The sequence below is a fragment of the Caretta caretta genome, chromosome 1, assembly GCF_965140235.1.
Source record: "Caretta caretta isolate rCarCar2 chromosome 1, rCarCar1.hap1, whole genome shotgun sequence".
Lineage (NCBI taxonomy): Eukaryota > Metazoa > Chordata > Testudines > Cheloniidae > Caretta > Caretta caretta.
Genome location: NC_134206.1, coordinates 282,702,955 through 282,729,060, shown reverse-complemented (window position 1 = coordinate 282,729,060; position 26,106 = coordinate 282,702,955). Strand labels below are relative to the sequence as shown.

The 26,106-nt window shown below is 42.1% G+C and overlaps 1 protein-coding gene and 1 long non-coding RNA gene across 11 annotated transcripts in view; one reads left to right on the top strand and one right to left on the bottom strand.

Moving 5' to 3' along the window:
• Window positions 1–26,106, top strand: part of NAV3 (neuron navigator 3) — a 778,536-nt gene that overhangs the window by 580,107 nt on the left and 172,323 nt on the right. For all 10 annotated transcript variants that reach the window (XM_075124347.1, XM_048835702.2, XM_048835701.2 and 7 more), the window contains one exon: window positions 12,946–13,981. In XM_075124347.1, the coding sequence (XP_074980448.1) occupies window positions 12,946–13,981 (1,036 nt within the window). The remainder of the gene's footprint in view (window positions 1–12,945; window positions 13,982–26,106) is intronic.
• LOC125630151 (uncharacterized) overlaps window positions 1–26,106 on the bottom strand; it is a 41,050-nt gene that overhangs the window by 2,927 nt on the left and 12,017 nt on the right. The gene's annotated exons all lie outside the window — the stretch shown is intronic.

Here is a 26,106-nt window from a genome sequence, read left to right as displayed (position 1 = left end):
AATTGGCCATGCACTTAGGGGCAAATCCAGTGCCTCACCTCCATGAAGGCAGGAGAACAGGTATGGCTGTACCACATAAAGGACGACTGGGATTGTGCAGAAGTATGCACCTCTATGTGGTATGAAGTCCTTTTATGGGGCAATGTACTGCCCTACAGCAGACACATGTTAAAGGTGAACAGAGCTATTTCAGCCAGGGGATGAAATAGCCTTCACAGACTGGCTCCCCAGCCATTCTGTGGGCTTGTGGGGAAAATGTCTATACCTGTACATTTCACAAGCCCTAGCTAAGCTACAACTGGGGCTTTGGTCTGGAAATGTTACATGAGAGATTCTATTATATTGGTATTATTAGGCCTATATGCTTGTCCTGGTTTCATTTTATGTCCATTATTTTGTTACGCGCCTTAGGGAAAATCTGACATTGGCTACTGTCAGAAAGTCTGCATCCAGGAGAGGTAGTGCAGGATGGCAGTTCACTATGCCAATCCAACTCTCTCAAAAGCAAAAAAAAAAAAAGGCACTGTAAGATGATGCTTAGGGGGTCAGAGCATTCTTCTTGGTGTATGCTCCTGATCCAGTAACATATGCTTATGTACATATATCCCTGTCATGTGCCCCTTTACACAACCATATAATCATTGTTCTCATAGCAGGAAAAATCTGAGCAGGTAAGTGGAAGAAGAACGTTGTGTGGGTGGCTGTTTCTGATTAGCATATATATAGGCAACAACTGAACTGTCGTTTGTGCTGGATTGTATATGCAAACTTCTGTATGAGTTGGTGATTTACAAGTGTCATAACCATACAGCTAAGGGTAGCCTAGAATTCCTCCTTACCTGTAAGGGGTTAAGAAGCTCAAATAACCTGGTTGGCACCTGACCAAAGGGACCAATGGGGAAAGAAGATACTTTCAAATCTTGCCGGGGGAGGTGGGGGGTGGGGTGGGGAAGGCTTTGTTTTTGTGTGTTCTCTTGGGAAGCAGAGAAGCATCAGGTCAGAAAACTCCTTCTCCTATAAACCATCCTAAAAGTCTCTCATATTACAAAAATTGTAAGTAAAAGCCAAGCAAGGTGTGTTAGATTATCTTTTGTTCTGCTTGTGAATTTTTCCTTTGCTGGAGGGAGGTTTATTCCTGTTTTTTTGTAACTTTGAAACTAAGCCTAGAGAAAGTTCTGCTGTGTTTTTGAATCTTTTGTTACCCATAAAGTTATTTTCTATCCTGATTTTACAGAGGTGATTTTTAACTTCTTTTTAAATAAAATCCTTTTAAGAACCTGACTGATTTCTCTATTGTCCTAAGACCCAGGGGTTTGGGTCTGTGATCACTTTGTAACCAATTGGTTAGGATATTATTCTCAAGCCTCCCCAGGAAAGGAGGTGTAAGGGCTTGGGGGGATATTTTGGGGGAATAGGAACTCCAAGTGGTCCTTTCCCTGATTCTTTGTTAAATCACTTTGTGGTGGCAGCGTACCATCCAAAGGCAAAGAATTTGTGCCTTGGGGAAGTTTTAACCTAAGCTGGTAGAAATAAGCTTAGGGGGTCTTTCATGCAGGTCCCCACATCTGTACCCTAGAGTTCAGAGTGGGGAGGGAACCCTGACAACAAGTTTAAGATGTAAACGTAAAAATAAAATTTAAAAATTAAATACATAAATATATTAGTCAGTATCAGGAAACAAAACCTTTTATTCCACTTCATTATCCATAAAGATGGACTATTGGTATACAGATATACAGCATCTGTTTAAGATGGAGATAGTTTGCCTGACAAAGTATAACGTAAATTACATAAGGATTTTTACGTTTGTCTGTAGTATCTGGATTCTGGACTTTAATACGGTATATGTGTTACAAGAAAACAGAATATCTTATTTCATGTATCTCTGATGCCAATTGCCATGATATATGTACAGGCTTGGAAGGATTTGATCTTTTTTTGTTAAATGTCAGTAAATGTTGATTTTGCCATACATGCACAAACTGACAAAAACATATTTTCCATTGATGAAAATAGAAATTGACAAAAAGGTTTCAATTTTTATTTTGTTTAAAATTTCCCAGGAATTTATCAGTATTATAAAAAAAATAGAAGCAGGTGAAAATCAGTACAATAAATTAATTTCACAATTTTCTGCGTAAATATTGTGGTTAACACTGGGGGACTGGAGCACCAAAAAAAAATAAAAATAAAAATACAAACCCAACAAATAGCAAGAAGTAAGAAAACTGAAAGTGAAAGCAGTTCAATGGTTTATTTCATGGACTGCACATTAACAATGTGTGTGCACATGCATGCACGTGAGTGTGTACGTATATCTTCCATTACATTGCTTGCTTTAACAGAAAGCCTCGTATTTACACTCAGACAAATTTATTATTAACATAAATACAGCTACCTAATGTAACGTATCTGATTTTCTTCAAATAATCGGTATTTTCATGTACTTGAGTGGTCCAGGACTGTGGTGCAAATCAGTAAAGAAAAAAAAAACCAACCACCACCCACAAATAATAGCTTATGTAAAACCTGGGACTTTTGCAATAAAAATCAGTGAAAACGGAAAATGAAGGGCATTATGGACAGGCAATGAATGACAAATGCTGCTTGAGGACTTATTAAAGTTTGATTTAAGGGTATTTACTTAGTATATTTGTATGTGTTATGTTGACAATTTTTGTTTTAAAGCTTTAACTTTTTGAATCTCCACATATATTGTCATTAAATAATTATTGCTTGTCCCCCCCATGATTAGGGTGACCAGACAGCAAATGTGAAAAATTGGGAAAGGGGTGGGAGGTAATAGAAGCCTATGTAAGAAAAAGACTCAATAATCGGGACTGTCCCTATAAAATCGGGACATCTGGTGACCCTACCCATAATTTCACTCAACTGTGAAAATTTAAATAGATAAAATTTGAAAAAAAGCTTAAAAATAAACATGGATACACTCCGTCAAAATTATTTTTAAAAAATCAAATTCTGCCAAGCCTACATATATGCAGCTTGAATCAACATGCTGGAAATATTGATTTATGTTGTTGTTATTGAAGAAGAAAAGTTAGTGTCCTTATGCCATAATAATCAAAACCTCTCTTCACTCTTTAAGCTGGTAACCTACAGATTTAAGATGTAAAACTAAAATGTAAAAATTAAATACTCAGATATATGTTGTTTGGATTCACTCTGTATCAAAATTACCACAAGGTGGGGACAGATATCATGTAATAAATAGCTGAGTTGAACTGAATGTGCTCAGCACACTAACAGATCTGCAGGTTGAAGGAATGCATTTAGTTGGGAGACAAGGTCATTCAGTATCAGGAAAAAGAAAAGGAGTACTTGTGGCACCTTAGAGACTAACCAATTTATTTGAGCATGAGCTTTCGTGAGCTACAGCTCACTTCATCAGATGTATACCGTGGAAACTGCAGCAGACTTTATATACACACAGAGAATATGAAACAATACCTCCTCCCACCCCACTGTCCTGCTGGTAATAGCTTATCTAAAGTGATCAACAGGTGGGCCAAAGTGATCAACAGGTGGGCCATTTCCAGCACAAATCCAGGTTTTCTCACCCTCCACCCCCCCACACAAATTCACTCTCCTGCTGGTGCTAGCCCATCCAAAGTGACAACTCTTTACATAATCAAGTCGGACTATTTCCTGCATAAATCCAGGTTTTCTCACATCCCTCCCACCCCCATACACACACAAATTCACTCTCCTGCTGGTAATAGCTCATCTAAACTGACCACTCTCCAAGTTTAAATCCAAGTTAAACCAGAACATCTGGGGGGGGGGTAGGAAAAAACAAGAGGAAACAGGCTACCTTGCATAATGACTTAGCCACTCCCAGTCTCTATTTAAGCCTAAATTAATAGTATCCAATTTGCAAATGAATTCCAATTCAGCAGTTTCTCGCTGGAGTCTGGATTTGAAGTTTTTTTGTTTTAAGATAGCGACCTTCATGTCTGTGATTGTGTGACCAGAGAGATTGAAGTGTTCTCTGACTGGTTTATGAATGTTATAATTCTTGACATCTGATTTGTGTCCATTTATTCTTTTACGTAGAGACTGTCCAGTTTGACCAATGTACATGGCAGAGGGGCATTGCTGGCACATGATGGCATATATCACATTGGTGGATGTGCAGGTGAACGAGCCTCTGATAGTGTGGCTGATGTTATTAGGCTCTGTGATGGTGTCCCCTGAATAGATATGTGGGCACAGTTGGCAACGGGCTTTGTTGCAAGGATAGGTTCCTGGGTTAGTGGTTCTGTTGTGTGGTATGTGGTTGTTGGTGAGTATTTGCTTCAGGTTGCGGGGCTGTCTGTAGGCAAGGACTGGCCTGTCTCCCAAGACTTGTGAGAGTGTTGGGTCATCCTTTAGGATAGGTTGTAGATCCTTAATAATGCGTTGGAGGGGTTTTAGTTGGGGGCTGAAGGTGACCGCTAGTGGCGTTCTGTTATTTTCTTTGTTAGGCCTGTCCTGTAGTAGGTAACTTCTGGGAACTCTTCTGGCTCTATCAATCTGTTTCTTTACTTCTGCAGGTGGGTATTGTAGTTGTAAGAAAGCGTGACAGAGATCTTGTAGGTGTTTGTCTCTGTCTGAGGGGTTGGAGCAAATGCGGTTGTATCGCAGAGCTTGGCTGTAGACGATGGATCGTGTGGTGTGGTCAGGGTGAAAGCTGGAGGCATGCAGGTAGGAATAGCGGTCAGTAGGTTTCCGGTATAGGGTGGTGTTTATGTGGCCATTGTTTATTAGCACTGTAGTGTCCAGGAAGTGGATCTCTTGTGTGGACTGGACCAGGCTGAGGTTGGTGGTGGGATGGAAATTGTTGAAATCATGGTGGAATTCCTCAAGGGCTTCTTTTCCATGGGTCCAGATGATGAAGATGTCATCAATATAGCGCAAGTAGAGTAGGGGCTTTAGGGGACGAGAGCTGAGGAAGCGTTGTTCTAAATCAGCCATAAAAATGTTGGCATACTGTGGGGCCATGCGGGTACCCATAGCAGTGCCGCTGATCTGAAGGTATACATTGTCCCCAAATGTGAAATAGTTATGGGTAAGGACAAAGTCACAAAGTTCAGCCACCAGGTTAGCCGTGACATTATCGGGGATAGTGTTCTTGACGGCTTGTAGTCCATCTTTGTGTGGAATGTTGGTGTAGAGGGCTTCTACATCCATAGTAGCCAGGATGGTGTTATCAGGAAGATCACCGATGGATTGAAGTTTCCTCAGGAAGTCAGTGGTGTCTCGAAGGTAGCTGGGAGTGCTGGTAGCGTAGGGCCTGAGGAGGGAGTCTACATAGCCAGACAATCCTGCTGTCAGGGTGCCAATGCCTGAGATGATGGGGCGCCCAGGATTTCCAGGTTTATGGATCTTGGGTAGTAGATAGAATATCCCAGGTCGGGGCCCACTTTATTAATTGTACGATGCACTACTGATAATACACTTGGGCACACAAACAACTCTCTTTAAGGAACATTAAGGGTGTGATTTAAATTAAAGATTAAGAGCCAAATTAAAGCTCTGAGTGCATCTGTAACGTATCTGGCGCTGATTACAATTTGTGATATATGTGTTATGAAGCAGTGTCTTGAAGGCGCCTGTGGGTACTTGCTGTGTGTACAACACAACAAGCTATTGAGGAAATGCCAAAAAGTAATTTTTACTTTGTTTACTACTGTCTCTTCATTACACAAGCTTAATATTACTCCAAAGGAGATATGGTAAGGGAGGTTTTGTTTTGTGGGTTTTTTTTAAATCAATACTTTTTGTAAGTAAATGAACACAAGTTAAAACTAGTAACCTACAGAGATACCAGAATATCAGAGTTAACACACCAGAACATAGTGGAGTCATATATTGTTATACATAGTCTGCATATACTTTTAACACTTTTAACAATGAAGCGCATGAAAACTGGGAATAAAGGCCACAATCCTCACGTGTAATCAAGGAGTACTCTGTGCATGTCCAGATGTGAGTGCAAAGGAGTCTTTGCTCACCTCCCATCCTGGGCCATCAGCCACTAGACTGGTCCCTGGAATAATTAAAGAAGCCTAAACCTTGCTATAATCGACACCAGCAATCCACAGCCCCTAGGCTCTGCTCCAGCAGCTGGGGCTCACCAGAAAATAATAGCGGCCCAACCGCAACCTCTGCACTGGTGGCTGGGAAGGAGGTGGCTCTACAGGAGTACCACAGTAGGCCCTGCTTGAAGGCTACTTCATGCCACTAAAAGGCTAGGATCTGTCTCAAAGCATTCCCAGTTTTGGGGGTGTATTTATGGGATAAGCTACCAGAAGAGATTAGAATGAGATAAACTCTGACCTATTTTAAAGACCACCGTAGACTCCATCTATTTGCTAAAGTTTTCTCACAGTAACTAAATCCTACAGAGTTTCCTGGAACTCGGGAAGGATAAAGAGCAGAATCTTCTGTGAAGTCCACTGTGGGCATAGGCATGCAGAGCTAATTCATCTGGGCAGGGCCTGCATATTATCGTGACGGGTGTTAGAAAAAATAAGATAGAGCATCTGTTTAAGATGGAGATAGCCTGATAGATGGCATCACTAGGATCTGGATTCTTGACCTTAACTAATACTGTATTTATGTTAGGAAGAAACAGATTTTGTGCATCTATGGTGCCTATTGTTATGATACAAGTGGAGTGTGGGTCAATACTGCTGTATTTTGTTTTTGTTGAAGAAAAATTAGGGCACCTCTCCCAGGATACTTACAAGCCTCTACTCCCTCTTATGAGCTGGTAACCTGCTTTCATTTAACAATGAAAGCAATCTTTGAGCTATAGAACTTATAGTGCAAGAAACAGAACTGTAAATAGCCCTGGTTTAACACTCAAAGGAGAAATGCTGCTAGTGTCCTTTCTCACTAACTATAATATTTAGATTCTTGGACCTTGGGCTCACGTTTCTACATAAAGCTTTAAGTGCAGTTTTGGTAACACATGAATAGTATTTCAAGTGGACATTTTGTAGTCCTGCCTCAGAAGTATCTGCAACTCTGAAATTGACACTGAATAATATGGACACATCTAAGCATCCTTTCAGTAGCCCTCCTGGTATTCTGTGCAACAATACAAAATACACTAACTTGAAACATCATCTGAGCTAATACAATTATGCACAATAATTGAGAGAACATACTTGGTGGTTTCAATGGGTTTAATCACCATTAACACTTTGTTTCTCTGATGCCACAGAGTAATGTTAACCAGCAAGTAGCACTCAACTACTCAGGCCCCCACACTTAGCAATGTGGGCTTAATTTAAAAGAGCTCATTCCCAATGCATGTGTTTTTCATACATCAGTCTGTTTTGCTTAAGAAGGCAGGCTGCTTGTTGGAAAATATGGTTAGTGTTTAAAATATGTTCAACTGTATTGATTATTACACAGAGGGCCTGATTCTCATTTATACTAAAGCCCCTTTGTCCTGCTCTGGCACTGCAAATGGGTTTTAGGACTAATCTATAAAAGGATTTAGTGGTCTACCTCATACTTTGGGACCTAAATCCCAAATTGAGATCCTCAAAATCCCTGTTCAGCTGCCGCCTAACCCAGCATGTGCCCACATTCCCTAGACACAGGAGGGTGTGTCTACATAAACAATTTGTTCATGGTAAATTTGGGGCATGCATGAATCTATCCCAAATCAACCTGCCTTGGACTAAATGTCCATGTGGACCCTGCTGATGCACATTAACATTCATTAATGTGTTCTGATCTAGTCCCATTTCAGTGAGCACTAGGCAGGCTAGCGTGGAAAAGATACACACCTCAATTTGCCGAGAACTAAATGCTCACGTAGAGAAATCCTCAGTTTCTGCTGATGGGTATGCACACAGTTGCTAGAATCCTGATATCCAGTGCCTTGTTCACACCTAACCCTCAGCAAGATTAACGAACTAGGCATCCCCTACCTTGCCTGTGGGATCCAATCTGGTAGGACTCAGGTCACATTAGAGTATGTCAACCAGATTGGGACCCAGGCTGAAGCTGTCTTCTACCTTATAGCCCAGTGGTAAGAGCACTTCCCCAGGACGTCGGAAACCCACTGAGCTAGGGGGTACTCTGGGGTGAGTCTCCCTATCTCTCCTTTTGAAGCTGTTTCACTGTGTATAAATAAATAATCCATTGGGCCAGAAAGAGAGTGAGACTGACCCTGTTGCACAGTGGGTAGGGCACTCCCTTGGGATGTGAGAGTCAGAACCCAGCCTCTGCGCCTGTCGTATTTATGCATCCGATGAAGTGAGCTGTAGCTCATGAAAGCTTTATGCTCAAATAAATTGGTTAGTCTCTAAGGGGTCACAAGTACTCCTTTTCTTTTTGCGAATACAGACTAACACGGCTGTTACTCTGAAACCTGTTTATAGACTCTAACAGCTTCAACAGGAAAGACTGAGAGAGCCCCCACCCTGGAAAATTCTATTGCCTGGGTGTTAGTGCACACACCCAGCCTGGGAGACACGCAAGTTCAACTCCTCCTGAGTCAGAGTAGAGCCTTGAAACCGGGTCTCCCACTTCCGAGGTGAATCCACTGGGCTACAGAGTATAAGGCCACTGATTCCCCTCCTTGTTTTTGGCAAAAAAGGGTTGAATTGATTTCGGTGCCTAACTCCAAGAGAGAGTTCAAGGCTCTGAATCCTGGATGGAGGGAGGCGCTTCCCTCCAGCCTGGAAATAAGTGCCTAAATCTCTTTGAAGGGTGGAGCTTGGGCCATACCCCTCTCCTTGGCATTTCCTATTGGCTAGCTTAGGCAGCTCTCTGCTCACCTTGCTGGCTTTTGTGAATCCTATTCTTAGGCATCTAACTCTCCCCGTGCATTGTATAGGAGGGAGTCTGGGTGTCTATCATAGGGCTGCGGATTCCACTGTGCAGCAGCGTGCTTGAAGTTAGGTATTGCAACACTAAACTTAAATCCCCTTTGTGGATCTAGCCATTAAAGTAAATAAGAATCAGATCCTAAATAACTGTCAGTGTTGTGCTGTTGCAGAACTAGCAACTGCTATCAAGTACTGTCAACAGTGAAACTTTCTGACATATTTTCTCCTGTCCTGGAAAATGCACTGTAATCAAACCTCTGTCATCAGTCCTAGCAAAGAAGTATGGTGCCCAAAAGGTAGAATTAAATTAGACATTTCAGGGCAGTGGCCCAGAGACGTGTTGGTATATGTGCTAGACATTTTTTGCTTGTAGGAACAGAAACAATATTTCCCAGACCACTATCTCTAGTATAGGTTTCTCAACGTAAGTGTTGTATTTCTCAAAAACCAGAAAGGAAAATCTTTACTTTTGTTATCTTTCAAAATCCATCTTTTTCCCTTTCAGCGTCTCAATTCTGTGATTGGAGATGTTCGCTAATTTACTGACATCTGGGACATAGAGTCACAGAATATCAGGGTTGGAAGGGACCTCAGGAGGTCATCTAGTCCAACCCCCTGCTCACATCTGGACCAATCCCCAATTGAATCATCCCAGCCAGGGCTTTGTCAAGCGTGACCTTAAAAACTTCTAAGGAAGGAGATTCTACCACCTCCCTACGTAACGCATTCCAGTGTTTCACCACCCTCCTAGTGAAAAAGTTTTTCCTAATATCCAACCTAAACCTCCTCCACTGCAACTTGAGACCATTACTCCTTGTCCTGTCCTCTTCTACCACTGAGAATAGTCTAGAACCATACTCTTTGGAACCCCCTTTCAGGTAGTTGAAAGCAGCTATCAAATCCCCCCTCATTCTTCTCTTCTGCAGACTAAACAATCCCAGTTCCCTCAGCCTCTCCTCAGAAGTCATGTGTTCCAGACCCCTAATCATTTTTGTTGCCCTTCGCTGGACTCTCTCCAATTTATCCACATCCTTCTTGTAGTGCGGGGCCCAAAACTGGACACAGTACTCCAGATGAAGCCTCACCAATGTCGAATAGAGGGGAACGATCACGTCCCTCGATCTGCTGGCTATGCCTCTACTTATACATCCCAAAATGCCATTGGCCTTCTTGGCAACAAGGGCACACTGTTGACTCATATCCAGCTTCTCGTCCACTGTCACCCCTAGGTCCTTTTCTGCAGAACTACTGCCTAGCCATTCGGTCCCTAGTCTGTAGCGGTGCATTGGGTTCTTCCATCCTAAGTGCAGGACCCTGCACTTATCCTTGTTGAACCTCATCAGATTTCTTTTGACACAATCCTCCAATTTGTCTAGGTCCCTCTGTATCCTATCCCTGCCCTCCAGCGTATCTACCACTCCTCCTAGTTTAGTATCATCCGCAAATTTGCTGAGAGTGCAATCCACACCATCCTCCAGATCATTTATGAAGATATTGAACAAAACCGGCCCCAGGACCGACCGTTGGGGCACTCCACTTGATACCGGCTGCCAACTAGACATGGAGCCATTGATCACTACCCATTGAGCCCGACAATCTAGCCAACTTTCTACCCACCTTATAGTGCATTCATCCAGCCCATACTTCTTTAACTTGCTGACAAGAATACTGTGGGAGACCGTGTCAAAAGCTTTGGTAAAGTCAAGAAACAATACATCCACTGCTTTCCCTTCATCCACAGAACCAGTAATCTCATCATAGAAGGCGATTAGATTAGTCAGGCATGACCTTCCCTTGGTGAATCTATGCTGACTGTTCCTGATCACTTTCCTCTCGTGTAAGTGCTTCAGGATTGATTCCTTGAGGATCTGCTCCATGATCTTTCCAGGGACTGAGGTGAGGCTGACTGGCCTGTAGTTCCCAGAATCCTCCTTCTTCCCTTTTTTAAAGATTGGCACTACATTAGCCTTTTTCCAGTCATCGGGGACTTCCCCCGTTCACCACGAGTTTTCAAAGATAATGGCCAATGGCTCTGCAATCACAGCCGCCAATTCCTTTAGCACTCTCAGATGCAACGCGTCCGGCCCCATGGACTTGTGCACGTCCAGCTTTTCTAAATAGTCCCTAACCACCTCTTTCTCCACAGAGGGCTGGCCATCTACTCCCCATGCTGTGATGCCCAGCGCAGCAGTCTGGGAGCTGACCTTGTTAGTGAAGAAAGAGGCAAAAAAAGCATTGAGTACATTAGCTTTTTCCACATCCTCTGTCACTAGGTTGCCTCCCTCATTCAGTAAGGGGCCCACACTTTCCTTGGCTTTCTTCTTGTTGCCAACATACCTGAAGAAACCCTTCTTGTTACTCTTAACATCTCTTGCTAGCTGCAGCTCCAGGTGTGATTTGGCCCTCCTGATTTCATTCCTACATGCCCGAGCAATATTTTTATACTCTTCCCTGGTCAGTTGTCCAATCTTCCACTTCTTGTAAGCTTCTTTTTTATGTTTAAGATCCGCTAGGATTTCACCGTTAAGCCAAGCTGGTCGCCTGCCATATTTACTATTCTTTCGACACATCAGGCATCTGACATCTTCTGATCAGAATGATTTCTTGATCTAATATTAAGATACGATTATAATCTTTTAATTATTAAGAGCTTTAGTTTCAGAAGTAAAGGAGTACTTGTGGCACCTTAGAGACTAACCAATTTATTTGAGCATGAGCTTTCGTGAGCTACAGCTCACTTCATCGGATGCATACCATGGAAACTGCAGCAGACTTTATATACACACAGAGAATATGAAACAATACCTCCTCCCACCCCACTGTCCTGCTGGTAATAGCTTATCTAAAGTGATCATCAAGTTGGGCCATTTCCAGCACAAATCCAGGTTTTCTCACCCTTCACCCCCCCCACACAAATTCACTCTCCTGCTGGTGATAGTCCATCCAAAGTGACAACTCTCTACACAGTGTGCATGATAATCAAGGTGGGCCATTTCCTGCACAAATCCAGGTTCTCTCACCCCCCTCCCAAAAACCACACACACAAACTCACTATCCTGCTGGTAATAGCTCATCCAAAGTGACCACTCTCCCTACAATGTGCATGATAATTAAGGTGGGCCATTTCCAGCACAACCCACCCCCATACACACACAAACTCACTCTCCTGCTGGTAATAGCTCATCCAAACTGACCACTCTCCAAGTTTAAATCCAAGTTAAACCAGAAAACCAGCAGGAGAGTGAGTTTGTGTGTGTATGGGGGTGGGTTGTGCTGGAAATGGCCCACCTTAATTATCATGCACATTGTAGGGAGAGTGGTCACTTTGGATGAGCTATTACCAGCAGGATAGTGAGTTTGTGTGTGTGGTTTTTGGGAGGGGGGTGAGGGGGTGAGAGAACCTGGATTTGTGCAGGAAATGGCCCAACTTGATTATCATGCACATTGTGTAGAGAGTTGTCACTTTGGATGGGCTATCACCAGCAGGAGAGTGAATTTGTGTGGGGGGGTGGAGGGTGAGAAAACCTGGATTTGTGCTGGAAATGGCCCAACTTGATGATCACTTTAGATAAGCTATTACCAGGAGGACAGTGGGGTGGGAGGAGGTATTGTTTCATATTCTCTGTGTGTATATAAAGTCTGCTGCAGTTTCCACGGTATGCATCCGATGAAGTGAGCTGTAGCTCACGAAAGCTCATGCTCAAATAAATTGGTTAGTCTCTAAGGTGCCACAAGTACTCCTTTTCTTTTTGCGAATACAGACTAACACGGCTGTTACTCTGAAAAAAGTTTCAGAAGTGAAAGTTACATGGTGCCTCCATGTTCTCCTCAGCTCTGAGAGATGGACACTCTAAAACAACATGACAGAGAAGCAAAAACATTATCGTTTTGCAAACCATATACTTAACTGTAGCCTTCTGTGTATAAACCAAGTTTAATATAAACTGCATTTTCTGTCCGTTTTTGAAATCTCAGTTGTATCTGTGCTTTTAAAGGCATAACTAATCAGAATATCATTTTAGAGCAGGGGGAAGAAAAATAATTCTGTCATTGCAAGATATATGATTCTTACTCTTTTTTTTAAAAACAGATTCACCAAAAGGCCCTCACCCATCTGCAGGCATGAATGGAAATGTGCAGCATCCCACCAGCACTGGGCAGCAGCCGGTCTCTGCCATACCCTCTCCAAGTGCCAGCAAGCCTTGGCGCAGCAAATCCATGAATGTCAAACACACTGCCACCTCCACCATGCTGTCCGTGAAGCAGCCTAGTCCCGCCACGTCCCCAACTCCATCTTCAGACAGGCTCAAGCCACCCTTTTCTGAAGGAGCAAAACCCCCTTCATCTGGACAGAAATCCATGCTGGAAAAGTTCAAACTGGTTAATGCTAGGACTGCTTTAAGACCCCCCTTGTCATCAAGTTCAGGACCCAATGACAGCGGAAGAGAAGATGATACCTTTTCGGAGTGTGGCGAAATGGACGGCTTTAGCAGTGGGCTAAATAGTGGTGGCTCCACCAGTAGCAGTCCTAAAGCGTCGCCTAAGCTAACCCCTCCAAAAGCTGGAAGCAAAAATCTCAGCAATAAAAAGACTTTGCTACAGCCAAAGGACAAAGAGGAAAAGAACAGGGACAAAAATAAAGTTTGCACTGAGAAAACAGTAAAGGAAGAGAAGGATCAGGTCACTGAAACATCGACAAAGAAGAGCTCAAAAATTGCAAGCTTGATCCCAAAGGGGAACAAGACTACAGCAGCCAAGAAGGAAAGTTTAATACCCTCCTCTAGTGGGATACCAAAACCTGGATCAAAGGTACCAACAGCAAAGCAGAGTGCATCACCTGTTTGTGCAGGAAGTAAAGAGTCTGAAAAATTCAGGACTACAAAGGGCAACCAGTCTCAAACGACAATGAAATCACAAGCTAATGAGAGAGCCTCCACTTCCTGTAGTCTTGCTTCTTCTGAAGGAAAGGAATCTAGCCCAACTCTGACCCCTGGTTCTTCTGCAGCTCTTTCTGTTTCAATGGCTGCAAGCAGTGGACAAGTCACAGGAAATGGCATCGTCCAACTTCCTCAACAACAGCAATATAGTCACCCAAACACTGCCACAGTAGCTCCTTTCATTTATAGGTAAGGTCACTAAAACAATTTTGTGTTATAATTTATAAGAAGTGTAACTGGAACTGATAGAATAATTCATAGAGAATCAAATGGCTAGTGGATTTTATCTGTTTGTTCCCAAGTTGTACACAAACATGATTTTCCTAAAATTTGTGCACTACTCAAAATTACTCTATGAATAGTTGCCGTGGACATTTTTTGGTTTGTAGCTCATACATGGGCAGTTTGTTGTGAGTATTTGCCATTTGAAATTCAAGCAGTTTTGATTGGGTATGCAAGTCACATGATACATTTCTGGTTGATGAGCATAACTCTTAAAATCAGATTTCCAGTGTTGAATACTTTTGCTTAGATTTCAAAAGCTATTTTCTGCCAGTATTCTGCAATATTTGCTTAGAATTTGCTGTTTCCTAAATATTCTTAAAGTAAACTTTATTGGAATCATCACAGAAGGTGACACAAAAGAGGCATTAGCGAGGGAAATAATTTAAAAATTCTTGCAAATATTCACCGAGGGCGAATTGGGTTAGCATGGGGGTAGATTGCAGCATCCTGATTCTACTCTACTGACCCCAGCATAACAATATTGCAGAAGGGCAGCTTTACATTAACCAGAAGGTATAATCTCTTATGTTAGTATAAGCAGGGGAATAGTCCTGCTATTGTGGGGAACTTTCCTGGCTTCTGCACTACCCCGGTGAAGTGGGCTAGCGAAAGGATCTGAGTCCTTGCTCCCACTTCCTTTACCCAGTGACCTCCCTGCCCTTGAGGACTCCCCTTCCACTCTCCAGTCTGGCAGAGTCCTCGTAACCCCAACAAGACTGGGCCCAGGATTCCTGGGGGGCTCGACCCCCAACCCTGCTGCGGTCACCTAGGACAGGGGCTAGGGTGTCCCCACTCCAGGGTACTCTCTCTGCACTGGGCACTTCTCTGACCCACTGATCATTACATACAATTTAAAGCAAATGCAAGTTATTTAATCAACAATTAATTTTAAAAAGAATAAGGAAAAATGGGAAAGGTTAAAGGAAACGCATCACCCCGCTCTGTGGCAGGGAACAAACAGTGTCTCTGGAATGTTAGGGCAGTTCACAGTCTGTTCCTTGTAAGTCCCAGGCCTCCTTCTCAGGCCCCGGCTGTGCTGTAGGGATGCTGTGAGTTGGACACTTGCACTGGTGGTGGCCACACGCTCTCAGGCTCTAAGTGGTAGGACCCTTCTTCCCAGCGTTGCCCCCGCCCTGTCGGGGTTACCAATCCCGCTCCAAGTCTGGCCTACAGAGCATCCTGGCTGAGGCGTCTCCCTGTGCTGGGCCCACTGCCCAGGGTCCCCCTTGCTCTCCTCAGCTGCTCATGACACCCGGCTCCGGACAGCTCCAGCCCCACTCTGCCTCAGCACGGCTGCTGCTCTGCCTCCACCTCCCTGGGCTGCTTTTCTGGCCCCTCTGCCTCTGGTTGCTGCTGCTCTGCTCCCAGGACAGGTCTGCTCTGCAGGCTGCTTCTGTGAATCTACTCCCAGCACTGACCTGCTTCATGGGCTGCTTTTCTGGCCCCTCTGGCTCTGGTTGCTGCAACTCTGCACCCAGGGCAAGTCTGCTCTCTCTTTCCTGTGCCTCTGGCTTTGGGGCTGCAGCTCTGCTCCCAGGACAGGGTCTGCTCTCTCTGGGCTGCTTTTCTGGTCCCTCTGGATCTGGCCCAGCTCTGCTCCCCGGCTCAGCTTGGGCCCCTGCTTGCTCCTTAGCTCAGCCCCACTCTGTCTGACGCAAGCAAATCCAGCTCACATGGAGGACGGGACCCCCCCCTGGCCTCCTGACTCTCTGATTAGCCTGCCTGCCCCGTCATTCAGACTGACCTGGAGCACTGGCCTCTCCCCATTGTTCCTGGGGACTGGCTGTCACAGGGTCGTGATTCCCCATCGACCCCCCCTGTGAGTACTGGGAGCTAGCAACTAAACCCCCCCCACTGAATGTTAGTTAGTAAGGGGGCAACAGTCTCTTTACATTAGGTAGGATCTGGTGTAATGGATTGAAAAACAAGAGGTAAACTATGGCGGCTAGAGATTTTCATTTTACACAATAAGGAAGCTATAATAAGGGAAGCTACTATTATGGCTGGTTTCAGTAATAGTGATTGCAGTTTAATAAGGTTTCAAATGTCAGCAGTTGGAGGATTTTTAGATTCAGTTGGGGGTAAATTAAACATTTAAAAAAGGAAAATTTGATAAACTGAGAAATGTATTATTAAGTAGAATAGGCTGGCAGTTTTTGTTAGCAAGTGGAACTTGTAGATAAAAATTGGCTAAAGATTAAAGAGGTGCTGGAGTAGACGCAGAGGGAGCATATATCATTATGTAAAACTAAACACGGCTTCAGAACCAATGTGGGTGAGTGATAAATTATTGAAGTTTATTGTGATTAAAAACAGAGCTCCAAAACTTATGAGGGGGAAAAAGCCATAGAGCGTAGTTTTTATTTATTTTAATATTCAATAGCTGGCCTCTTCAATTAAATATATAGTTGAGCATGTGTAAGAGAAATATTTAATGAATTGATGTGATTCTGAATAATTGAGTAAAGATCACATATTATGGTAATTCATGGCCTGAAACAACTTCAGTGATATATGCAATTTACTATACTGAATATAAAATGGAATATATATATGAATATAAAGATATATGTGGACCCCATTCTGCCCTTAAATGCATATGAAACTAACATTTGCCACATGGTGATGCCATTTCATTGCATGTTGTTACAATATGGAAATATGTTATCTTTTTGTTATGCTGCATCAAAATGCAAAATACATTTGGACTATTAAAGGGGAGATTCAAGTGCATTTGCCAATAGAATTTGGCTTTATGAGTAATCCCTAGAATGCCTCAACCAACTGTATTTGAAGTTAAATCTTGCTTGAAAACAATTCAAAAGCCCAAAATCTAATCTCACACCAGTGTTAAGAAGAATAACTCCACTGACTTGGCTGGAGTTACTTCAGATGTACATCTGTGGAACTGAGAGCAGAATCTGTCCCACAGATCCTGTACTGAATGCAGATACACGCTAACTCTATTCCTTGCGGGTCTCAAGGTCTTCGAAATAGTAGACAATGATTTTATAGCAGAGTATAAATATAATCAGAGACAGAATATCCATATTTACAAACTCAGCATAATTATTCCTGGGGCGCATATGGTAAATAGTACTGTATGTGAAGCCAGGTTGGTGTATTTGCATTTTCTCACTAGTAAACACAACTGTTTTCTTAGTTGGCCACCGCAATGTATGCAAATAATTCTCAAGTATGCCTGTTAGCTGCTAAAATAACTCCAAAGAATAATGGGCTGATAAACAAAAATCACTGTCCAAAAGAACTGTTTTTTACACAGTGCTGTCAGCTGGAAAAAATGCCCAACTCCTGCAAATATACACTGCTGTCCTTGTAAAGTGATAGGCCCAGTGTAATTCAGCAGAAACCCAGCAAAATTCTATATGTAATCCTGCAAACCCCTATAAAATTGTACCAGCTACAACACAAGGGTCCAACCTGTATAGGCTCCCAGCAATGTACCATATGTAAAAAGTAAGTTATTACTTTAGCTGGGTTACTTGATGGTAACCTCTGAATATCAAATACTATACAATTACAGAGAATTTCTGTGGCCACAGTGACACTAATGTGGATTTAGGGATAGTAGAGTAGTAGTAGGGACTGTTGCAAAGGAGTTTCTTTGTGAGATGAGCATGTATTTTTCTTTCAACAAGGAGTATGATGGCATAGTAGTCATTATGTGTTGTAGGTAATGAGTCATAGTTGTTATTAGTGTGCTGTATCTAAAAGAGAATGTTCCATAAGCCATCTGAGGGGTAACCGTGTTAGTCTGTATCCACAAAAACAATGAGGAGTCCGATGGCACCTTAAAGACTAACAAATGTATTTGGGCATAAGCTTTTGTGGGTAAAAAACCCACTTCTTCAGATGTCCCATTAGGATGCGCTGAAAGGATTTATTATGAGTGTCAGCCTTGAACCCTTAGTGCACAATTGCTATCTGATGTCATATTTATCCCCCTTAAACACCAGGGCAGGCAGATTCATCAGGGATCACCCCTTCTCTTCAAAGAAAAGAGACCATAGATTTGACTATGACGGAATCTAAACTGATGTGACCTTAATTCCTCCAGCCTCCTCAAAACATAACAACTTAGATTCAAACACAGTTATGAATGTGCAACTAACAATCCTATACACGTCGCCTCTGGACTTGGTCCACAGAGTCCAACTGATCTAAGGTACATCTGCACTGAAAGTAGGAGCATGCTTCCTAGCACAGATAGACAGATGTGCTAGGTCTGCTCCAATTAGCATGCTAAAAATAGCAGTGTTGCAAGGGGTAGCATGAGCAATGGCTCGGGTCAGCTGCCAGAATACAAACCGGACTGGATCACCTAGGTACGTACTTGGGCAACTAGCCTGAGCCACTCTCTATGCTACCCTCGAGTGTAGTTTACTTGCCAAAAGGCTTGATGAGAGGGATGTAGCAGGAAAAGTAATAGAAGGGTCTAAGTAGGTGTACAGTTAGTTAAAATAGTCCTGGTGCTAATTTAGCCTACAGCTTCTTACACACTGAGGGAACTACAAAACTGGTGTAAATTACACCATCACTGAAATTCAGTGAATTTGACCATGGAATTTTACTCACCTTCACACGATGCTGCTAAGCGTTCAGATACAGAAGGGAGCAAAGTAGCACAATGGAGATACAGTTGCAGGGGAAAGGGAAGAAAGAGGCAAGGCTGAAAAGGAAAGGCTTTTAATCTTGCCCCACAATGTCAGGGATTTTACATCATCATTGCTTATACTTTATACAGGTCATGAGAGGGATAGATTAATTTATATTAATTTGTAGTTATTGACTACATTTTATTGCCCCAAAATATTATGTACACAGTATCCCCTAAAAGTTTTAGAGTAGTGAGGATAATATTTTGCACTTACATATTATTTTCTCTTTCTGATCTGGGCTGTGTACACTGCCAATCTTCCACAGAAAGGAAAACCTAAATAAAAGCTTGAATAGTAACACAAATGACAAATCCACTCCATGGGCTAGTGTAAATTGTCCTTGTGTCAATGAAGTCAGTGAAGTCAAAGGCACTGTGGCACTTTACACCAACTGAGGATATGTCCCATGTATTATCCACAATCAAAAATATATCTTTAAAAGGCAATCCTTGAATTACATTAAATGAAGAAATAATTAGGACTGTCGAATAATTGCAGTTAACTCACACAATTAACTCAAATTAACTGCGATTTAAAAAATTAATCGCAATTAATCTAAACAATTAATTCTAAACAATAGAATAACTATTGAAATTTGTCAAATATTTTTGGATGTTTTTCTACATTTTCAAATCGATCGATTTAAATTACATCACAGAATACAAAGTGTACAGTGCTCACTTCAAATATTTGTAATAAAAATTGTATAAACTGTAAAAATGATAAAAGAAATAGTATTTTTCAATTCACCTCATATAAGTACTGTAGTGCAATCTCTTTATCGTGAAAATGTAACTTACAAATGTAGATTTTTTTTGTTACATAACTGCACTCAAAAACAAAACAATGTACAACTTTAGAGCCTACAAGTCCACTCAGTCCTACTTCTTGTTCAGCCAATCACTAAGACAAACAAGTTTGTTTACATTTACAGGAGATACCACTGCCTACTTCTTATTTACAATGTCACCTGAAAGTGAGAACAGGCATTCACATGGCTCTTTTGTAGCCGGTGTTGCAAGATATTTATATGCCAGATATGCTAAACATTAGTATGCCCCTTCATGCTTCGGCCACCATTCCAGAGCACATGCTTCCATGCTGATGATGCTCCTTAAACAAATAATGCATTTGTTAAATTTGTGACTGTACTCCTTGGGGGAGAATTGCATGTCTCGTGCTCTGTTTTACCCGCATTCTGCCATGTATTTCATGTTAAAGCAGTCTCGGATGATGCTCATTTTAAGAACACTTTCACAGCAGATTTGACAAAACGCCAAGAAGGTAACAATCTGAGATTTCTAAAGATAGCTACAGCACTCAACCCAAGGTTTAAGAATCTGAAATGCCACCCAAAATCTGAGAGGGATGAGGTGTAGAGCATGCTTTCAGAAGTCTTAAAAGAGCAACACTCAGATGTGGAAACTACAGAACCCGAACCACCAAAAAAGAAAATCAACCTTCTGCTGGTGGCATCTGACTCAGATGATGAAAATGAACATGTGTCAGTCCACTCTGCTTTGCATTGTTATCAAGCAGAACCCATCATCAGCATGTCCTCTGGAATGGTGGTTGAAGCATGAAGGGACATATGAATCTTTAGCGCATCTGGCACGTAAATATCTTGCAATGCCAGCTACAACAGTGCCATGCGAACTCCTGTTTTCACTTTCAGGTAACACTGTAAACAAGAAGTGGGCAGCATTATCTCCTGCAAATTGTAACCAAACTTGTTTGTCTGTGCAATTGGCTGAAGTAGGACTGAGTGGAGTTATAGGCTCTAAAGTTTTACATTGTTTTATTTTTAAATGCAGTTATTTTTTTGTACATAATTCTACATTTGTAAGTTCAACTTTCATGACAAAGAGATTGCACTACAGTACTTGTATTAGGTGAACTAAAATATACTATTTCTTTTGTTTTTTACAGTGCAAATATTTGGAATCAAAAATACATATAAAGTGAGCACTGTGCACTTTGTGTTCTGTGTTTGACAGCCCTAGAAATAATTGAAATGTTTATAGTATTATTTAGCCTTATTTTATGAACTCGTAATGTGATATATGCCATCATGTGCCAGCAATGCCCCTCTGCCATGTACATTGGTCAAACTGGACAGTCTCTACGTAAAAGAATAAATGGACACAAATCAGATGTCAAGAATTATAACATTCATAAACCAGTCGGAGAACACTTCAATCTCTCTGGTCACTCAATCACAGACATGAAGGTCGCTATCTTAAAACAAAAAAAAACTTCAAATCCAGACTCCAGCGAGAAACTGCTGAATTGGAATTCATTTGCAAATTGGATACTATTAATTTAGGCTTAAATAGAGACTGGGAGTGGCTAAGTCATTATGCAAGGTAGCCTGTTTCCTCTTGTTTTTTCCTACCCCCCCCCAGATGTTCTGGTTTAACTTGGATTTAAACTTGGAGAGTGGTCAGTTTAGATGAGCTATTACCAGCAGGAGAGTGAGTTTGTGTGTGTATGGGGGTAGGGGGGATGTGAGAAAACCTGGATCTATGCAGGAAATAGCCCGACTTGATTATGTAAAGAGTTGTCACTTTGGATGGGCTAGCACCAGCAGGAGAGTGAATTTGTGTGGGGGGGTGGAGGGTGAGAAAACCTGGATTTGTGCTGGAAATGGCCCACCTGTTGATCACTTTAGATAAGCTATTACCAGCAGGACAGTGGGGTGGGAGGAGGTATTGTTTCATATTCTCTGTGTGTATATAAAGTCTGCTGCAGTTTCCACGGTATACATCTGATGAAGTGAGCTGTAGCTCACGAAAGCTCATGCTCAAATAAATTGGTTAGTCTCTAAGGTGCCACAAGTACTCCTTTTCTTTTTGCGAATACAGACTAACACGGCTGTTCCTCTGAAACCTGGCAGAAGGATAGGTCCAGCTCCACAAAAGGACTTAGGTGCCCAACTTCCACTTTAAAAGCTTAAGTCCAAATTTTAGGTGCCATTGAGCTCCTCAAAAAACATGTTTAACTGCTGCCTAACTTTGGAGGTGCCTAAATCTCCCTGATGCCTAAATTTTTGCTGTAAAGTCCTTTAGGTGCCTTGGTTTCTACAACTAAACTTGTGCACAACACCTCAGTCTAGCTGCCCAGGGATGTATCTCATGACTGAGCCCTCGTGGGAGCCTTAGACCAGGGAGAAAGTGGTTCAGTTCCTTCCTTTGCCTAATGAGGGGAAATGATTTGAATGTGGATTTCCCACCTCTCAGATGAGTGCCCTAAGCACTGGACTATAGAATCATTCTTATTTTCTCTCAGGGCCAATGCAACAGCTTCAACAAGAGAGACCCCTATCAAAATCTATCATAGCCCAGTGGCACTTGCCTGAGAAATCAGAAGCCCATGTTCAAATCATTTCCCCTCACCAAGCAGAGGAGGGAATTGAACTGGCATCTCCCACATCCTGGGAGATTCCCTTGACCACTGGGTTAAAGGTTATAAGGGAGCTGCTGCTGCCTGCAGCATTCTGGCCATTTTCTGTGGAGTTAAGGATGTGCCACTGCCATTCTTGCAAGCAATCACAACCTCAGGAGGAACCAAGAGCAAAAGGAGCAGTTTCTTAGCTTCTAACCCCTAGCCTCTTTAGCCAACACCAGACTCAAAAGCTCTTTCTCTAGTTTTTCCCAGGATCACACTGTGCTTACAGGGCCCTGCTTGGCGTTCTTTGCCTCTCCCTCTCTCTATCCTTCTTTGTTCTCAGTTTCCACTTATACATACATATATATAAATACACATACACACACCTCCACACACGCCCCTAATGGAACCCTCTGGTGCTAGTTTCTGGGCAGATTGTGTTAGGATTTGTTTTAGATGTTGCATCTTAACTGTCTCTTACAACTATCTTAAATGAAGGGCTTGTTCACACATCTGTTTAAATGAGGTTTTAACTCAACTTATTACAAGGTTTCATCCAGCTCATAACAATATGCGTGAAGTTAGAGTAATTGCTAAATGAAGGACTGTCTGGAAAACATTTACACCTCAGCATGCTGTCGGGAGTAAGATTTTCAATATTGGTTTAATTAATGAAACAGTTAACAGTTTACTAAAAACTGCTCCCTACTTCTCTTCCTGTTTGGTGGTTCAGACACTTTTATTACTAGACCACTGGTAAGGGTTTGCAGTTATATGGGACTTGTACTGCTAAGATAGGTGAAGTATGGGACATGGGTGCTAAGGTAGGATTGAACCTCCATAGGCACTGAGAAATGATTAATTAATGGCACTGGACTGTTAAGGAGATTTGTATCCTAGCTGTAGTATTTTGAGAAGAGTTTAGCTGCTCCCTTTAGTTACCGTGGAGGCTCTTTACAACTCAACATTTACCAATCAGCAGTGCTTGCCAATACCTCAGTGTCTCCTGTTTTAAAGATAAGAAACTACTGTGGTCACCAACTGTGGTAGTGAATGTTGAGTTTTCAGTTGCACCCATTGTACCAGTAATTTATATATTGGTTATGAAATAGCTTACGATAGATTGTGCTGCTAAACAAACAGCAAGTCATTTTTGTTGTTAATTGTCAACTCACAGAAACGCACAGGAGTGATTTGTCTGAATCTGCCATTTACATTCCCTGTTGTGAGATGAAGATGGCAAATTACAAAGTCTTGCAATCATAGCTAGCATTATAACCCTGCCCACTACATGCTTTATTTCCAACAAAAACACACTAAGGTATTTGAAACAGCTCCCTCCGTACACATCTTTACTTCATGAGGAGAGGCCAATGCTTTCAACAGAACATGGCAGGTAAAGAGAGAATAAGTGTAGGGAGAGTGGGGGAGGGGGAAGATTACAATAAACATTTTTGGCTTATTTCTCAGATAAAACTAAAGCCCAGTACTTCAGTTACCTGTTGTTTATTGCCTAATGATTATTCTTTTAAATATATTTTTGTATAGTTGTGATGCTGACCTAGCCCTCAGATCAAATAATCAATAAAATGCACCCAAGACAGCTGCACCTCTGGGAGTTGTCAGAAAAATTTAAAAAAACATCATATGGAATCTTTCGGAATGTCAAGTAATAAAATGTTAGATGTCATCTGTGATTATCAAAAGGTGGATATTCCATTAAAAACAGGAAGTTATTGAATGTATTAAAGATATTAATTACTGTGTGCAGAGGTCCAAATTCTGCTCTTAGTTATTCTTGTACAGTTTAATTTAAACTAAATTTAGTGGGGTTTCACAGATGTAGTTGAGGGCAGAAGTTGACACACGTTTTATTGAAGACCAATTGGAGGTAAAAATCATTTCCTATTGTCATGATTAAAACAGAAAGGAGATTTTCATGACAGTTGTTTAATTAGAACTAATTAACCTTCATTGCAAATGTTCAGCGCTAGAAGATAAGTCAGTGGTGGGGCTTTGCCTCACCTGCAATTCTATTTGCTTTCCTTGATCTCAGCACAGATGTGCAAGAATTAAAAAAACAAAGAGGGATGGAGGACTAATATTTAAGGTTAATGAGCAAGTTATTTAATTTTCTGTGTGCTAGCCTGAAGACATTGGGTCAAATTAATCCCTGATGTAATTCTAGAGAAGTCACTGGAGTTACACCAGGTATTAGTATGATTCCATTGATTTTGCTCCCCTCAGTGCACTGGAAAGGACTTATCATTCGCAATGCAGATTGCACCAGTCTTCACTGCTGAAGATATTTATTAGCAACAAGTGAAACTAAAATGGTCCAATTAAGCATAGGAACATCTGGATGTTTGATCAGATCCTTATTCAAACTACCACACCCTGTAGGCATGGCCAGATTAAAGCAGTCCCAAACTCTAGACACACCCACATATGTGGCCCCCACAGCCATACCTTGATCCTCCCTTAATTTGAACAATAGTAGCAGGGTCCACCACTACAATAGCTGAGGAGCCCAATACCACTCCTGTTTGGACAGGCAGGGGCCTCCCTCTTCCCCTGTGCCTGGGCAAGCAGGGGTACATCCCAAAGAAGGATTCAGCCTCATCCACCGAGGCAGAGGATTCTGTATATGTGGGTGTGCCCACTGCCGTCACCCTAGCAGAGATCTGATGGGGCATCAGAAGGAGGGCCCAATCACTGAGTTTCTACTGAGGTTGTGTCAGCAAGGGCCCCCAGAGTTCCAGAGGCTTGGTGTGCTCCAGTGGTGGTGGGACCCAAGCATCTCCCCCCACACCCACACCCCTATGCCCACCCCCGGCTCCAGTGGCTGCTGTTCCTCTCTCTTCTGGAGCAGATACCTTCTTGGCCTCCCACTTCCAGAATAAATAGAAGGTTTCATGTACTCCACTGCAAGCTGAATTTAAATTCTGCTGCAAGATTCTTGAGTTCTTCCATGGAAATTCTGCAGAAGCTTTCGATAGTCAAAACAACTGAGGTTTTATGTATTTAAATATGAAAATGCCAAATACAGCCAGTACAGCGATTTCTGTGTTGTTTATTTTGGTAGCAAACCCAAATTGTTTTACATTGCCCTCACACTTCCAGTTTTGAGTCAGATAAATGGGGCAGATATTTCATGCCTCCCGAGCTCTTGTTTCTGGCTGTCTGCAAACACAAGAAGACACCACTGAATCATTTACATTTGGTTCATATTTTGAAGTTATTCTTTGCAACAATGAAGACTAGAAATATAATTACATTTTTAAATTATAGCTTGGATTATGATGTCATCATGTGGCTCCAAGAGGTAAGTCCTTGGCATGTGCCTAGTTTTCTATGCCACAATCAACCTTGCCTGTGAGGTCTGCAAATTTGGTGTAGAAATCTTGCAAGTGTTTTTTCTCACAGTATTTCACTACTTCCACTCCTGGTCCCAGCTGGAATCAAGTTTTTGAAGAGCAAAGAAAATAGAGGGGGACAAGGTTCTATAAATGAAATGTGTCATATTGCTAAAAACGTTTGGGTTGAGCTTGGGCAAGAGAATGCTTAGGATGGTTCTCATTTTATTGACACAAAATTTCCCATCAGGGTAGGAGCCTTTTCACCTCTTCCTACCCCAGTTATGACCATACAGTCTATACTGCTGAGTGAGATTCCTCATTGTCACTCTGCTTCTTAGGACGCAATTCTGAAAGACCTTGAGCGTAAAACTACCAGGGATGTGAGTGGGAATGCCGTGCTTGCAGCCCATGGATTCCTTGTAGTATTAATTAATTAAATAATTAGTGTGTCACAGGAAATAACACCCAAGAATTAAAACCAGTTCATATGATGGCAGTTAGACATTTGCTTCTTCACCATTCCCCAAAACTACAAAAACTGGCTATAAAAACTATGCATGTTGCAAGCTAGCATTTGTGTTTATATTTCTGTTTAATACAGTTT